The sequence below is a fragment of the Trypanosoma cruzi genome, genomic scaffold (genome assembly GCF_000209065.1).
Source record: "Trypanosoma cruzi strain CL Brener 1047053516757 genomic scaffold, whole genome shotgun sequence".
Classification (NCBI taxonomy): Eukaryota; Euglenozoa; class Kinetoplastea; order Trypanosomatida; family Trypanosomatidae; genus Trypanosoma; species Trypanosoma cruzi.
This window is the reverse complement of record NW_001849369.1, coordinates 24,847-40,609: the sequence shown is the minus strand read 5'-3', so window position 1 is coordinate 40,609 and position 15,763 is coordinate 24,847. Positions and strand designations below refer to the sequence as shown.

The following is a 15,763-nucleotide window of genomic DNA, read 5'->3' as shown; positions in this document are numbered from 1 at the left end:
CGACACGCGTAGCACAGCGCTCCCAGACGCAACCACGCGCGCACTCGCGTACAACGCAACGTCGCCACCGAGCACAGCCGCGTCCAGCGCAACGCCGCCACCGACAAGCTCCAGCACGGCGCCGTCCACCACCACCGTCCGCCCACCAGTCATCACAGTCACGAGGGCAACGCCGGACACAACCAGCACGGACCGCACTAGCCGCAGGCCCGACAGCACCAGCACCGGTGCGTACGGCGAGGACTGCGAGCCGGGAAGATACGGAAGCGGCGTCGGCCTCGTGGCAACCAGCAGGGAGTCCGTCACCGTCAGCACGGACCCTGCGGGGAACGTGCCGGTCAGCACAAGCGCACCGTTCAGCGCCTCCACATCGCACGCCGACAGCTCCACCGGCCCGCCCTCGTCGCTTCCCGCCGCCACCGCACCGCGCAGCGCTCCACCGCCCATCACGTACAGCACGACGCCGTTACGCAGCGACACGTTCTGCACAACGATCCGCACGCCGTCCCGCGCCATCCACGGCACGTAGAGCACAGGACTCACGCCGTCCAGCACAACGTGGCGCAGCGTCACCTCGCTCGCACCGGCAGGCACAACGAACACCGACCGCAGCGTCACGCCCTCGCGGAAGAACACACTTGGCGCAGTGCCCACAGCGGGCGGCAGTGCGGGAGCTCCCACAGGCACGCACGCCTCGCCGTACCCGCCGCTGCCGCACGCGCACACGCACACACCGTTCTTCATGCTCGCCGACGCCGTCCCGGGCGCGTAGCAGTGCGTGTCCCTGTCGCAGTCGTCGCACCCAGCAACGTCGATGCGCCCAGCGTCGCCAAAACCAGCCGCTGCGTACTCCTCCGCCGTCGACAGGAAGCGGCCACCCGCGTCGTTGCACGCCACCCTCACATGCGCCCCAGCCGAGAGCGACAGGCTCAGCGACACCATCCGCGGCAGCAGCGCTCGGTTGCGCACAAAGCTCAGCGTGCTCCCAGCAGCGGTCACGGCGCCAGCAGCGTAGAGCATCTCCCTCGAGACGCCGTCGTGCACGTTGCCCTTCACCAGCAGCATCGACCCGCCACCCAGGCTCACCGTCGAATAGAACGCCACCGCGTAGTCCTCCGTCAACAAGAATTCGCTTCGCATAAACGCCACAGCGGAGCCCGACACGCTCACAGTCCCACGCACAGACACCGCGTGCTTGCACAGCAGGAAGTCGCTGCCAACAAACGCCACCACGGAGCCGCCACTGGCCGCAACACCGCCCTCCACCGACACGCACAGCCCCAGCGCCGTCTGCACCAACAGCCCGTCCAAGTACAGCGCTCCGCGCGACGACAGCGCCACGCCGCCAACAAACAACACGCCAACAGCGTCGCGGAACACAGCCGCCACATGCGAGCGCGCAATGGTCAGCACGCTCCCAGTCAGATTCACGCTGTGCAGCACGAGGCACGCAGAGAGGTTGCCAAGGCCGTAGGCGCCGCGGTACGCAACACGCTTCTCTGCGATCAGCACCGAGTCCACCACGGTGACGCGCGAGCCCGGCGGAAATCGGTTCGCCACCACCACGCCGCCGCCGGAGCGCGACTCAAGCCCGCTGATCAACACATCGGCGCGCTCGCCAGCAGGCGGGTCGGACAGCCACCCCAAAACGTACAGGCTCGCTCCGCCCACAAACGTGCAGTTCGCCAGCGTCACGTTGCGCACGCTCCCTGACATCGACTCCACGTCCACCACGACATCCGCCGCAAAGGTCACACCAACGTAGCACGCCACCGACGTCCCGAGACCGGCGCTCACCTCCACATCCACACGCACGTCCCGCACGCACAAGTCGGCGCCGTCGGTGCTCGGTGGCTCGGGGACAGCGACAGGCAGGCACACATCGCCGTGGCCGCCCTCAGCGCACCTGCAGGCGCAGCCATCACTCGAGGCCGTCGTCGTGTACGCGGGGAAGCAAGATGCCGCGAGGGTGCATGGATCGCTGCAGGTCAGAATGCTGGCATTGTACACGGACGGAATGGCGTAGTTCGCTTCCTCCTCGCCGTTCACAGTGTTGCACGCGGCCACAATCGCTCCGTTTGTGAGATCGCGGGAGACTAAGGATATCCACAGTACTGTCGGCGTGAACGTGCCGGAAATGAATTGGTTGCCAGACACAGACACCGTGGAGTCGCGGAGATTCACTGTGGGGTTCAGAAAGAGAAAAGCATCCGATGGGGATTCACGGCAGAAGTTGCCGCTCAACTGCAGCCAGGAGTTGTAGTAGATGTTCGGGGAGTAGCTTGAATAAAACACCACCGAGCTTCCCTGCATCTCGTTACCCTGAAACACAATCGCTGATTGAGACTCCACACGTAAGGACCAAAGGAATACAATAAAGTACTTCACCGGCCTCGTCACAGCGTTGCCTCGGATCACCACTGCAGAGTTGTTCAGTACACTCAGCGACAAAGAATCTCTAGAACCCCCAATATACATCAGAGAACCGTTAGCGCCGGCCATATGAAACGTGTTGCCCACCAACGCAAACACGGAGTGCCACAACACGCTCAGCGCAGATCCAACAACGTGAATGGCGCTCGACGATGTCGTCACGCTCTGAAAAACATTGCCACTAAGCACCACCGCGGAGTCGTTGCTGATCGCCAGTCCATTCATCGCGACACACGACGGCCTCCTAAGGACCAAACAAAATCGAGGGATCAGCCTCGCGACAGTGAAGCGGTTCCCGCTGATCGTGATGTTCGTGCGCGGTGGAAACACACCCTCCGGACTGAGCAGCGCGTCACTAAACGTGTTGCCGGTGACAACAATGTTCAGCGACCCCACAGCGGCGTACGCGTTGCCCAACAGCAACAGCACGGCGCCGTCCCTCCACGTGCAGCCATCGAACGTGACATTCGCCACGTCGCCCGCCATCGCCCCGACCAGCACCGTCAGGCTCATGCCGTCCCCGCTGAACGTCACGTTGCGGTAGCACAGCCACGACAGCCCGCTGCCCACAGCCTGCGCAACCTCGGGGTACACCATGTCGCTGATGCACTCACCAACCGGCGGTGGCGGCGTGGGTGTTGCTGGTGGTGTTGTTGGCGGTGGTGGCGGCGGGCCAGCAGGCACAGGCGCCGGGACACACGCATCGCCGTGCCCTCCAGCAGCGCACTGGCACTTGCAGTCAATGACCGCCGTCGTCAGCGGAGCAAAGCAGTCGCCGTCCTTCGTGCACTCCCCGCACGCAGCAACCGTCGTCACGTTGGTGATGCCGTGAAGCTCCAGCTCTGCCGCCGTCGTCACCATCCGTCCCGCGACCGTCAGGCACCCAGCAACGAACCGGTAGCCAGCGTTAGCACGCGATAGCAGTGGTCCCGACAACCCCGTCAAGCCCATCTTGCAGCCCGTCAGCGTCACCACACTGCTGCTGTCGATGCCCCCAGCAGTTATTAGGGAGCAACGAAACATCGCACCCACTTCCACGTTGTTGTCACGCCAGTCCAACCAACTTGACTGCTGGATAATCCAAAAATTATATGCACAGATGGCGTTGGACACGGAACCACTGTTCCCCACCACACGCAACACGCTGTGATCCGACACGCTAAAGATTTGCTTCTGATACAAGAAGCTTGTCCCGGAGAACATCGTATTGTTGAGCAGCGCAAAAACGGAGTGGTCACTCACACTGAGGATGTTCACGTAAAACAGGTGCATGTACCCATCAAAGCTGCAGTACCGCGTGTACAGAGAACTGCCAGCCACCAGCGTCAGCGTCCCTGTCGAGTACAAACCAAACCCACCGTACCTTGATGCATACGCCCTGACGTTGCTGACCAACAGCGAGGACGCAGTCAACACAACGTCGTGCAGAGTCACCACGCTCAACTTTTTGCTGATAGTATCTGCGAACTGGACAATAGAAGACTGCACCGCGTCAACCTCCGTGACGGCAATGTCGCAGTGCTGCGGGAGGGCGAGTGCAAACACAACAACGGAGGACTGCATCATCGCCTGGCCCACACGGATCAGAACGCCGGCTGACTCCGCCGCCTCAGCACCCCCAACAAACTCCAGCGCGGCTCCCTCACGGAATGTGCACCCAATGAGCGTGATGTTGATGGGGAGATGCAGCGGCATACTGTTGAGAGAAAACGTCAGCGCAGCACCCATGCCGCTGAATGTCACGCCCGCGTAGCAGTGGTGCGTCTTCCACATGTTCAGCGTGACGTTCGTCAGCGTCTGGTTCACCACGCAGCTCGTGTCGCCGTCAACGGCCCTCTCCGGCAAGGATGGCACAACCGTGTCGGGCACCTCGAAGGGAAGACACGACGCGCCATGCCATTCGTCCTTGCAGCTGCACGAGCACGAGCTGCGGTCCACCGACTCCGTCCCGGGCATGTAGCACGCCGCGTCGTCGTTGCACGCGCCACACCCGAACACCATCGCTTCCTCAGGAAAAACACCGTCGTACGACACCTCCTCATCGCCCTGCAGGTTGCACCCAACGACCAACCGCGCAGGTGAAACCACAATCATGTTCGACAGAGACATTTCAGCAAAAGGAAAGCTATCGTCCACCAGACGGTTGTGTGCAAGCACCACGGCAGTGCCGCTGCCCAACAACCTCATTTTGTACAGGGATTTTGGCATACCTATCACTGAGGCTGCAGTCACGTTGTTGCCCTCCACACGCCACTGCGCACCACCCTGGAGGGTCACAAAGCCGTCCAAATGCACCAGCGCAGGTTTAAAAAACAGTGTGATGCCAGCAAAGGTGCAGTCCGCCACTCGCAACAGCCCAGCGAAGCTCACGATGACGTCCCCATAAAAATAAATGCCACTGACTGCGATCATCGTGTTGTTCTCCACGTCAAAGTAGCCATCATTCATTAAAATAGCAGATTCAAAAAAAACAGCAGATTCCAACGGAAATTCCTCCTCCGCTCCCCTCAGCGTGTTCCCCTTCACAACAATACCGCCACCATCAACAACAACAAAGAATAAACGGACTGCGTAACTTTCACCTTCAATGAAGTTGTCGAGCAACAGCAGTGACGAGTTCGCACAAAGAGAAAACCTTTGGAATTGAATGGCGTGGCCAGACGTCATCACAAGCGTACTGCCCGCCACCAGTATCTGGGAGCTCGCGCCAAAATCACCCTCAAACTCCAACGCTCCAGAATCCAGCATCGAGGAGACAACGCTCACGTGCACATGCGCACCACTCCCCCTGACCGACAGGCCCATGAAAACGCACTGCAGCAGCGTGATGTTGAGTGTCTGTTGTGGCGCGTCAAAGCTCCACAAGTCAAGCACAATCGCGGCGGTGAAGGTCACGTTGACAAAGCACAGACCACGCACACCGGGATCAGGATAGTCCACGGAGCTGATGCTGCCACCGTGCACGCAGCGGACCTCCGTGTCCTTCGCATCGGGGAGCGGAAGCGGCCCAAGGCCGTCCGGAACAGCAGCCGGCAGACACGTGTCACCGTGGCCGCCAGCAGCGCATACGCACTCACAGCCGCTGATGCTGCTCGTCCTCGCTGCAAAGCACACGGCGTCCATCGTGCACACACCACAGTCCAGCACCGTCACGGGTGATCCAATATTGAGGTCGTCTCCGTAATCCGTCACAGGTGAGCCCCTTGCCTTGTTGCACACGCCGTAGATGGTCGGGCGCGAGTCGGATGGCAGTGACCAGTTGCTCGTCATTTGTGCGATGGTCAACGAGTACGAGCCGTACGTGAAGTTGTTGTCAAGTATCGACCACACACTCCGATCGCGGAACGCCACGCCGTTCTCCTTGGCCACGTACACAACGTAGGCGGTGCGGAACTCGTTGTCGCGGTGCACCAGCCAACTGCCGCCGGCCACGTTCAGCGTGTTTGCCATGAGCATGGCAAAGCCGAGACGGAAAGCGCTGGACACAATCTGCAGCACGCTGCCGCCAGCCACCACAACGTCCCCAAACACACAAGCACCTTCGTAGTATTCGATGCTCGGCGCACTCCACGAGCTGTTCTGTATGGAGAATACGGAGCCACCACCAACACGCAGGTCCGACGCAAGGGCGTACATCACGTGCGCCTGCGACATGACAGCACAGTTGTCCATGTAGAAGACGCTGGACAGGTTGGCGCCAAGGCCGTGCTCCACGAGGATCGCAGCGCACGAGCCCCCGCCACACACCAGAGTAGACCGCGTCATGACAAAACACGTCGACAGAAGCCGGACACCGTCCAGGACAAGCGCGGGGCCGTACCGAAATCCCGCATGGCCACGGGTCGTTGGCACGTACTGCGACCCGCCAACCGTCGCGCGCAGCGTTGAGTTCGCCAGCAGCACACGCGAGTGCAGCGGCATCGCGCCATGCAGCAAAATCGTGCCCTCAAGCGACGTCACATTCGTCATGTTGACGAGGGTGTGGGGCAGCAGGCGCGCCGTGCTCTCGCTGAGGCCGCCAATCCGCAGCTGCGACCCGCCCGCAAGCACGCAGTGACGCAGCGTCACGTTCAGCGCGTCAGCGAACGCGTCCATCGAGCGCAGGTCCACCGCCACAGTGATAAGCCCGCTGAACACCACCGAGTCGAAGCACGCCGTCGCACGCCCGCCGCCAACCGTCACCGACTCCGTCAGCGTCACGCCACTCACGCAGCCCTCCGCGGTATCGCCACCACCGCCACCGGCCCTCGCAGGCGGCACGTCGAACGGCAGACATGCCTCGCCCACACCGCCGGCACGGCAGCCGCACACGCAGTCGGAGAACGACGCCGTCAGCGCATCGAAGCACGCCAGAGCGGCCGCACAGCCGTCGCACGGCACCACGCTCACGGACGACAGACCGGCAGAGCGGTAGTCGCCGCTGCTCCGCAGCACACGGCCGCCGGCACGGTTGCACTGCACCGACACGACGCCGCTCGCGATCGTCAGCCCGGAGACAAGCGTAGCGCCAGTGGCAGCGCAGCGCGCAATCGACACGGTGCCGCCGCTCAGCGTCACACCCAACAACGACGCCACAGACGACGCCTCGCCCACCGCCCACACGTCGTGCATGTCCAGCCACCCGCCGGCACCGACCGTCCCACCGTCGCAGCACACCAGCGACGACGCAACAGACCCCTCGACGCCCACGAAGCGCAGCACCGAATCAAGCACCTCGAGGCGCTCGCCAAGCACAATACCGCCGCCGCTGCTCACAACCGACGCGTTCGTCACGGAGAACACCGAGTGACCCCGCAGACTGAGACGCGACGAGGACGCCACATGCATCGCGGACGCGGTTGGACCGCCCAACGCCTCCAGCGACACGCCGTCAAGCACCACCGCGCTCGACAGCAGGTCCACGCCGCCGCCAACGTGCACCGCCGAACCGCCCGCATGCAACGACCTCAGCACAGTGTTGCTCACACGCAGCTGCGTCTGCAACAGCGAGGTCGCGTACAGCACAAGCGGCGACGCCACCGCGTCCGTCAGTCCGCTCAGCTGCGAGTAGCGCATCGGCCCCGCCGTCACAATCGTCGAGTCACGGACCGTCACGTTCGTGTGTGCCGGCAGGTTGTGCACAAACACAAGCGAGCAGTAGCCGCCGGACAGCCCGCTCACGCTCACCTCCAGGCTCCGGTCACTCGCCGGCTCGCCGCTGTAGCCCCGCACGTAGATCTGCGCACCGCCGTCGCACACGCAGTTCCTCAATTCGATGCGCAGTGCGCCGGGAAGCATCGCCGGCACGTCGAACACCACAGCCACGCCGTTCGTGATGTACACGCCGTCCATCAGCACCGTGTCCACGGCGCGGCCAACCGTGATGGCTCTGTCCACCGTGCCGCCCCGCAGTCGCAGCACCACCGCATGCACAGCAGGCAGCCACACAGCAGCAGCAGCCAGCGCCAACACCAAAAACAGTGCCGCACACGGCGCTGCAATGGCCCTGCGCCGCACACGGTGCCAGCCGCGCGGACACGCACCTTCCGCAGACCACATCCACAAACCAAACAGATAACGATAGAGCTGTCGCGGTGTATTGCACTCGCCCCGTCGACCGTAACTCTTGCTTCGCAGATCCATTTCTACAAATGCAAAATCCAGAAAAACAATTCCGATAAATCGTTATCCCTCTACTACCAATCCTAATACTGCGAGTAATTCCTAACACCTTGAAACGATAGTTGTGCTGCTCAAACCAAAGTATCTCTAACTGCACGGCCAGAGAAAAAAAAGACAGAAACAACAGCAAATGAACACAGTGGCACACAGAGGCATCCGTTCACAGACAGTCCCCACCGAAGCACAGCCACCGACAAAAAAAAGCGCATACACAATCACGCCAGTGACACCATCGCCCTCCCACCGCCCACGCAGCCCCACACAACCACCATGCAGAGTGGTAAGATCCCTGCAAAAACAAACATGACCATTGGCACCGCTCCTGCAACCAAATGGTTCTACCACAGAGCAGTCCTGATGCCGCGAAAGACACAAAACAGCCAAGACAGACCCACGTGGCAGCGTTACAACCAGCAGCCATCGAGCGCGTCCGAGGATGTAATGGTGACGCAGAAGAGAAGTGGGGAACCCGCCGACACCCAGCATTCAAAGCGTCGTTTCTCGTTCACACAAGTCGGCATTGCACAGCAAGCAGCGGCACCATGAGCACACGGCATTGCACAAGGAAGGGAACAAAAAAGTGTTGTGGCAGCACTTGGTCACGGGGAAAAGGGTCCACACCGATTGCACATTCCGAGTGGCTCACAGACGTCCGGATGGTAGCCGTGCAGATGCCGCGCGGCAGTTGTGACTGCAGTGGACTGAGAAGACGAAGAGAGGGGTGGGAGACGCATTGCGGCCCTCATCCATCTCTGTTAGCTTTGACACCGGTGACGTCATCCCGTCAGGTCACCTGCAGCAAAGACCGTCGTCGTCAGAGGCGGTCGGTGCATTCCCTCTCCCACTGGAGCGCAACTCCACCAACGCAGCCGCTCGCCTCCTCCCCCACCAACACGACAAGGGAGCAACGGCAAAAGATGCCACACGCACGGTAAGCACGCTGCCGCACAGCCTCACAGCTGCCAAAAAAAAAAGAAAAAAGACTCTCTTAGATTTCGTAGTATCCACGTATTCTCGCACCGTTTCGGTGGTCTTGTCAAACAGGAATGCTCAATTACAAACAAAGCACGCAACCGCAGGGAATCGCTCCGCATCGTAGTGCAGCCACTGGTAGAGGAGGTACAAGCCGGCAGCCATCGACTTCCCAATCCCGGCCGTCCAAATCAACAAACGTCGCACAGACAAAGAGTTGTTACTTGATTCCAGTGTGCTCAACCATCCGGTTAGATCAACCCTAACAATCTGCCACACTCGCTCCACCTCACAGTTCACATGGCAGACACGAGTGGATCCATCCTCTTTCCACGAGTACGGCCATCCCTTGTCCGAGGTGCGCACCATCAGCCTGGGAAGTGGTGCACCGGATTGCTGCACACCGTCATCCTTTTCTAGAGTCATGCAAACTGCCCTGTAGGTCCATGACTTCGGTGTTTCTCCCTTCCCTCACATCCATTCCCGTCCACTCGCCGTCAGGAACCCCCACAACATGATGCCACCTCGCATTGTACACAGACTCTTACACTCCCTCCAGCATTTACCCTTCCACCCGACTGTAAATAGCCCACATTAATCGCCGCACCTCATTCGCCCCTCTGCGAGTCGTAGCGGGTTGATCCGTGTCGCTGTGGGTCTCCGGCCTCGCTCCCCTCCGACCATCTCTCCGCGGCACAGTGGACGCAGGGCCCTCCTCATGATCGCCGTGCACTCTCTTGTGCTTTCCACGTATTGTTTCCCCTTGTCCCCGCAGTTGGCTCGTGTTAAAGCCGAACACTGGCCACCAATCAAAGGAGGAAAATGAGAGAGATGGGAACAACAGGCACAGTCCCGATGGGCAGCCAAAACAATAGAGTCATTCACACAGTGTGACGGCACAGCGTGCGATGCACACCACATGCACGAGGACCACCGCAACGACGGCAAGTGGGTGCCACTCACCCAGCACAGTGTTGGGAAAAGCTAACAACAAAACCAACAACACCGTGGTAGGCGCGGAGGGTTAGCCCATGCATTCCGCTCGCCACGGTCCCCGCACCCGTGTGGCACCGCCCTTACCGCAAACAATCTGCAGAAATACATGTAGGCATAGCCCCTAACACAAAAAAGTGGGAAGAGAATTTGGTGCAGCGACGGCCACACGCAGGTATCACAAAACATACACGCCACAGCAGCGATGCATCATGAAAAGCTCCCACACAAGGAATATATGTATTGAAAATTTCTGTAACTCGCACAGCACAAAAGAACCATGACGCTCCTTTTCCCATTGCATCCGTCATTCATATTCCCAATGCGTAACCCTGCAGACATTACCCTCCATGGTAAAAACAACTGCCTTGTTGTGGTGTCATCGCGCAGCAATCCGCCTGGATGGAAAAAGAGTAAAAACAGGCGTCCGTCCATGTGAAATGATAAAGAACTCCACCGCAGCGTCCTATTTGACGCAAACGCTCCGCGGCCAGTGCCCGGTGTCGTGTGCGGACTCCACAAGGAGGTTTTGGGCACGCCACTGTGCCACACGGATTGCCCCCTCGGAACGCAACACCAGACGCGTTCCCCTCCGGTCGCACTGGTGTCAGTGGCGGCATCCGCTGCCTCGCCGCGTGCTGGTGGCGTCGGTTACGATGCTGCAGTGTGATAGAGAGAGGGTGCCCGACAGGAGCAGTGCTGGGTTGGGTGGGCAAGGCCCTCCGCGGCGAGACACCCAGCGCGACTCTTGACCGCGGCGCTCACGCACTTCCCTCCGCTCCTCTCCATCCACCCGGCAATCGCACAGCTGCCAGCACATTGTCTCCGAAGCAACACACAAGTGAAAACGTGGCAGCATATTTCCCAAGAGAACAGAGTGGCAGCCACACGCTGCGGCCATCGTGCCGACGAGTCCGGCGCAAACGCGTCCACACCCACAGCAGCAGACACACAAAAAAAAGAAGAAGTCTTCCGCTCCGTGCCACGTCCTCGTGCGTGATGGTGCGGCGCCTCAAAACAATACCGCCAATTGCCGTTCAGCATTTCCACAGAAGACGAGAGCCACGACGCACTCTCCCTGTCACTCCCTTCCTTCTCTTCATTGCCACGGAGTGATCCAGCAGCAGCCACACGCCGCTTCCACCACCGAGTGCAGGAGAAGCATACAACTGCACCGCAACATGTACGCCGTGCGGTTGCGTGCCTGCTGACACGCAAAGAAATAAGGGAAAAAAAAGAGAGCCACACACGTGAAGAAGCACAAAAAAACACGCAACAGAGGTGCAGGACGGAAAAAAAAAAAGAGGGAGAAGGCCAATAAGGCTCAGCATGGCACGGCAGCCCAACCAGCGGCAACCCACAATACGCTTGCGGAAAATAAAAATTAAATTTAAAACAAAAAAAGTTTTAAAAAAAGAAACCGCTTTGGAAAAGTTTTCAATTCCACACAAAAAAAACACAGTAACGCGGAAAAAGCAAAAAAAAATGGTTGCATATTCTTCCTGCAAAAGTAAGAATATATTTGCTTCAGTCGTTCAACCCTCTGGTGTCCACACAACACTTACATTTCATTGGGACACTCAGTGCGTTGCTGCACATCTAGCCCCCCTTTTTCCATCGCTCCATCGTCGCGGCGCTCAATGCCGAGTGCACGTGTCATCAACATACGGAAACATTAAAGACATCCCAACAGTCTCAAAAAGTTACACTAGATATATATATATATATATATAAACAAAAACAAATGCCATGCGGTGCGGTCCCCGGAGGGAGAGCACATCCTTCGTAAAGACTTACACGGGCAGGATGAGGTAGTCAAACCAGAGATAGAAACAGATAAAATAAAGGGTGCGTCCACGCAAAACGTCAATTATTTCGGAGGGTGCGTACAGTGGCACATATTTTCCCACTGGTGGCAGGGACTCCTCGCTCCGACCTCTCAGTAAAGGGCCGCAATGTCCCACAGCCCCAGCAGCAGCAGCACCCGAGAGACGTCCCCACGCATGGAGTCGTCACCATTACCTTTTGTGGCGTCGCTCTTCTTGACCATTTTTAGTTCATCGGCACTCAGTGGGCGGTCGCACAGAAAGACCTTCGTCATCGTCATACTGCTGTCGCTGTCGTCTTCGCCTCCCCCAATGTAGAAGTGCGAGACTTCAGCCCCCCGCACCTCAGGTGTTGGTCTCGTTTCCAAGCTCCCCACAAGCCGGCCATCCACGCACACGGAGCTCCTTGTTGCCGCCCTGCACCATCAGCGCCGCCTGGTATTCTTTCCCCGGCTCCCAAGTTCTGCCATGTGCAGTTTTATTGCCGTCAAACACTATCTCCCACTTATCCTCAGTGCTGTGCGACAGCCCAATGATAGTCGTGCTGACCGGTGAGGCCAGCACCGCACCCAGCAGAGAAGTGCTCAACCTCGGAAAATTTTGTATGACCACCGTCGCCACAAGAGTGAAATCGCGGCTTACAGAAGTGTACAGCCCAGTTCTCTCCCGGCTGTTTACGGGCCACGTTGCCCCGGACCCAGGCCTCGTGAATTGAAACCCATTTTCAACCTTCACTGCATTCGTCACGCTTGCAGTCATGCAAAGGTAATCGTCAATCCACGTCCCGTCACCACTGGCTGCATTGGATAAGAGTCCAACCAGACCCGCTGTGGGTGTGAACGAATCTGAGAAGGAGGCATCCAGCTGTGCTCAAGTACTGAGGGCGGACCTGATCGTCTGCAGATCCTCCATCAGGCGAGAAAGTGAAATGGTCCTGCTTGCTCCAATAACCGCATACTGCGAAGGGTGCAACGCAGCATCCAAGTACAGCGGGGTGTTAGCAAACGCTTGACCCACATCATCCTCCACAAAAAACAATCCAACATGAAACGTGTGGTTGTTGTTTGTAAAAAAGAAGTTAGAGCGCATTGGCTCTTTTCTCCCCCGAGAGCTACCCTCTCTGGGTGTACAGCATTAGTTTCCCTCCCTCAATTTTCGCGGCGGTAAGGGCTTCCACACGCAGGCTCATGTCCCAAGAGACTCCTGTTCGTGACTTGGCCCACACGCCTGGGAGTATTCTGACAGCCTCCGTTCACGTGTTCCCCATGTCATGCAACTCGTACAAATTGCAGCCACTCTAAAAAAGGGCAACCATGAAAGGTGATCCCTCCCATTCGGTGGTGTGAGAGTCAAGGCATTCCGCAAAGGAAATGCCTTCTAGGAGCACCCAGTTATTGTCGTTGTCCGTCGAATAAATGTTAATGGAGACAAATTCACGCTTGTCATTCCTTGCCGCAAAAAGAAACACAAGCATGCCATCCTCCATGAAAACACCGGCGCCAGCAGTGGGGAAACGCTCCTTCGCTTCTCTTTTAGTCCGTGGAATCCTCTTTTTTAACAGCAATTTGGGCTCACCCCAGTTGATCGGTTCACTCGGCTCGCCGTCCCCGGAACGAGTGGTCTCACCCACAACCAGTCGAATATCTGAGTCAATTACGTTCCAAGTCTTCTTAGCATCGTAATACTTTTATTCATGGATTCCCACAAGTGGAAACGCCCTCTTGTCCTTCGCAGTGGCTGTGGGTTGGCGCGCAACACCCACACGTCCCGTTTCATTCACTGTACTCAACACCGTGTGCGCCCTCTGCGTATCCTTAATGGCCTCAGCGACAATAGAAGACAAACCCCACGCAGGGTTGGCGTACCCCGCGACAAAGTCAGCTGGATAAACCTGTTTTGTTGGGCAACGCGCCAAAGTACCCTCAGCAAGCACAGCCATTACCCCACCAGCACTGACGAGAGAGGGTGAAGCAAAAGAATCCTTCAGTTTACTTTCAGACCCATCTTTTGGTTTCACCGGCGTCTCCTGCAGCACAAAAATTTCGGCACATTGCAGCAGCCGCACACACCATGACACACTCCCCACAGCGTGTGCAGCCCCACTGCCGCAGCAAACCAACACAACAAAAGGCACCAGAACGGCAGAATAAAAAAGATGCCGGGACATGTTGGGCCTCTGCGGCTCACTCTCTCTTCCTTCCCTCCTCCTTCCGCGGGATCCGGTCATGCGGCGACGGTTGTGTGTGCGGGGTGCCTTCACTGCAGCAACACGTGAGAGCATATAAATATGTGTGTGGGCGGTGTGTGTGTGCTGTTGTTGGTCCCTTCAGAGCCTTCGAATTTCACAGTAGCGATTGGCGCTTGGTCGTAGCTTCCTTCCTAGCCTGAGTGTGTTTGTGTGCAAGAAATCAAATTAAAATTAAAAAGCACCAAAACAGAGCGTGGCAAAGAAGTGGGTGGCACCGCCATCCACAGTGTAACGCACCAGCGTCGTAACCGCTACAGTAATTAATCTCCCTGTCAACAACGGCTCAAGCACTGTGGGGCCGCACACAGAAGCAGAGACATTGACGGTTGCGCACGGGTCAATACACCCTCCGGCAAACGGCCCCAACCAACAGAGAGACAGAAGAAATTAAATGCGAGCAAAATCCCAAGTGCTGCGGGATCCTTGCATGCAGCGCTGCCTCACTGCAGGACCTTTAAGGCGTTCCTCGCTGCAACATCCCCCACCACCTGCTCGGCGTGTCGGTGGATTTTCCCGTTCACCGGAAGGAAAATGGCGGGATGCTTCGGCAGTGGTCGAAGACACACAGAGCGCACCGTCGACGCGATCAACGAGCGCAGACACCCGTGAAGTGAGATCACACAACCGTGATCCCTCCATCTACTCTCCTGGAAGTGGAGGAGGCATAAAATGTCCTCTTCTCTACAGTAGTCCTGAAACGCAAAAAACTCCGCAGGACATCCCGCGCAGCCACGGCCTCCTCAGCAGCCCGACAGTCCACGCCGTCGCACCGCTCCTCAAGAGGTCGCCAGGCCCGGTAAGGCAAGCAAAAGGGAAACCAGCAATTCGGTCAGGGCGTTCAGCAAAATAAGGCGCAGCAGTCGGGTAGGCGCGGCCCATCCACGTCCTCCCCCTCAACCGACCCACCACACAGTCGAATCACACACCCAAAAAGAGCAGTGGCGCCTAAAAAAATAACACGGAAACCAACGCCTCGTGCCCTCCTCAATGTAGTGCCACGACACACCCGAGGCATCACAAGAGAGGAGAAATCATTGCATTCCATCGGCATAAGCACAGAAAAAAAGCGCGGATTTTGCCCCTGTGAAATCCCATCCAAATAGTCTCAGCCACAGAGTGTCTGTCACCGACCCTCAGGAAGGACTGATGCATCAACTGCCGCTGACAGATCACTCAGCGATGAAACAAAAAGAGCCACCGTCTCTCGGGGTTCGTCGTCACCCTTTCCTCCCACTGAAGGGAAAAAAGCAAATTGACGCTGTGGGCTTTTCTAGCCGACAGAAATGAAGGAAGTGACTCCAGCCGCAAAACAAATTGAACGAATCCTCCTCCCAAATCCTTCAAAGACACCGGTCGGTCAGCTGCCGAGGTTAAAGGCGCGGAGGACAACACATTGAATGCATGGAGCACTGCAGCGGCCTAAATATATTCTGCAATATCCGCGGTCAGTTCATGAACGTACAACGAAGAGACAGAAAATTCAAAGGGGCGTGTGAACCCGTCAGTGATCACCCGCGCCGGAGGATCGCCACTCCAACCGTCCAAGGGCACCTCAACGACGTCAAATATTTCCACCGCATGGCACCCACAACACAATCGCGTGGCATAATGCATCGCTTTGCAGCACCCC

The 15,763-nt window shown here is 58.2% G+C and overlaps 1 protein-coding gene and 2 pseudogenes across 1 annotated transcript, besides 4 other annotated features; all 3 read right to left on the bottom strand.

The window, feature by feature from the left end:
* On the bottom strand, positions 1-8,055 carry Tc00.1047053508283.69 (dispersed gene family protein 1 (DGF-1), putative; the record flags this gene model as incomplete). Its single annotated transcript, XM_808575.1, has 1 exon — positions 1-8,055. A coding segment is annotated over one exon (8,055 nt), but the record flags the coding sequence as incomplete, so codon positions are not given.
* Positions 1-15,763: part of a sequence feature (areas not merged during assembly with more than two copies in the genome that could not be assigned to a particular haplotype) that runs on past the window's edge.
* Positions 3,053-3,105: a microsatellite.
* On the bottom strand, positions 9,131-9,628 carry Tc00.1047053508283.60 (annotated as a pseudogene).
* Positions 11,434-11,475: a sequence feature (AT_rich).
* Positions 11,772-11,792: a microsatellite.
* On the bottom strand, positions 12,112-14,166 carry Tc00.1047053508283.40 (annotated as a pseudogene).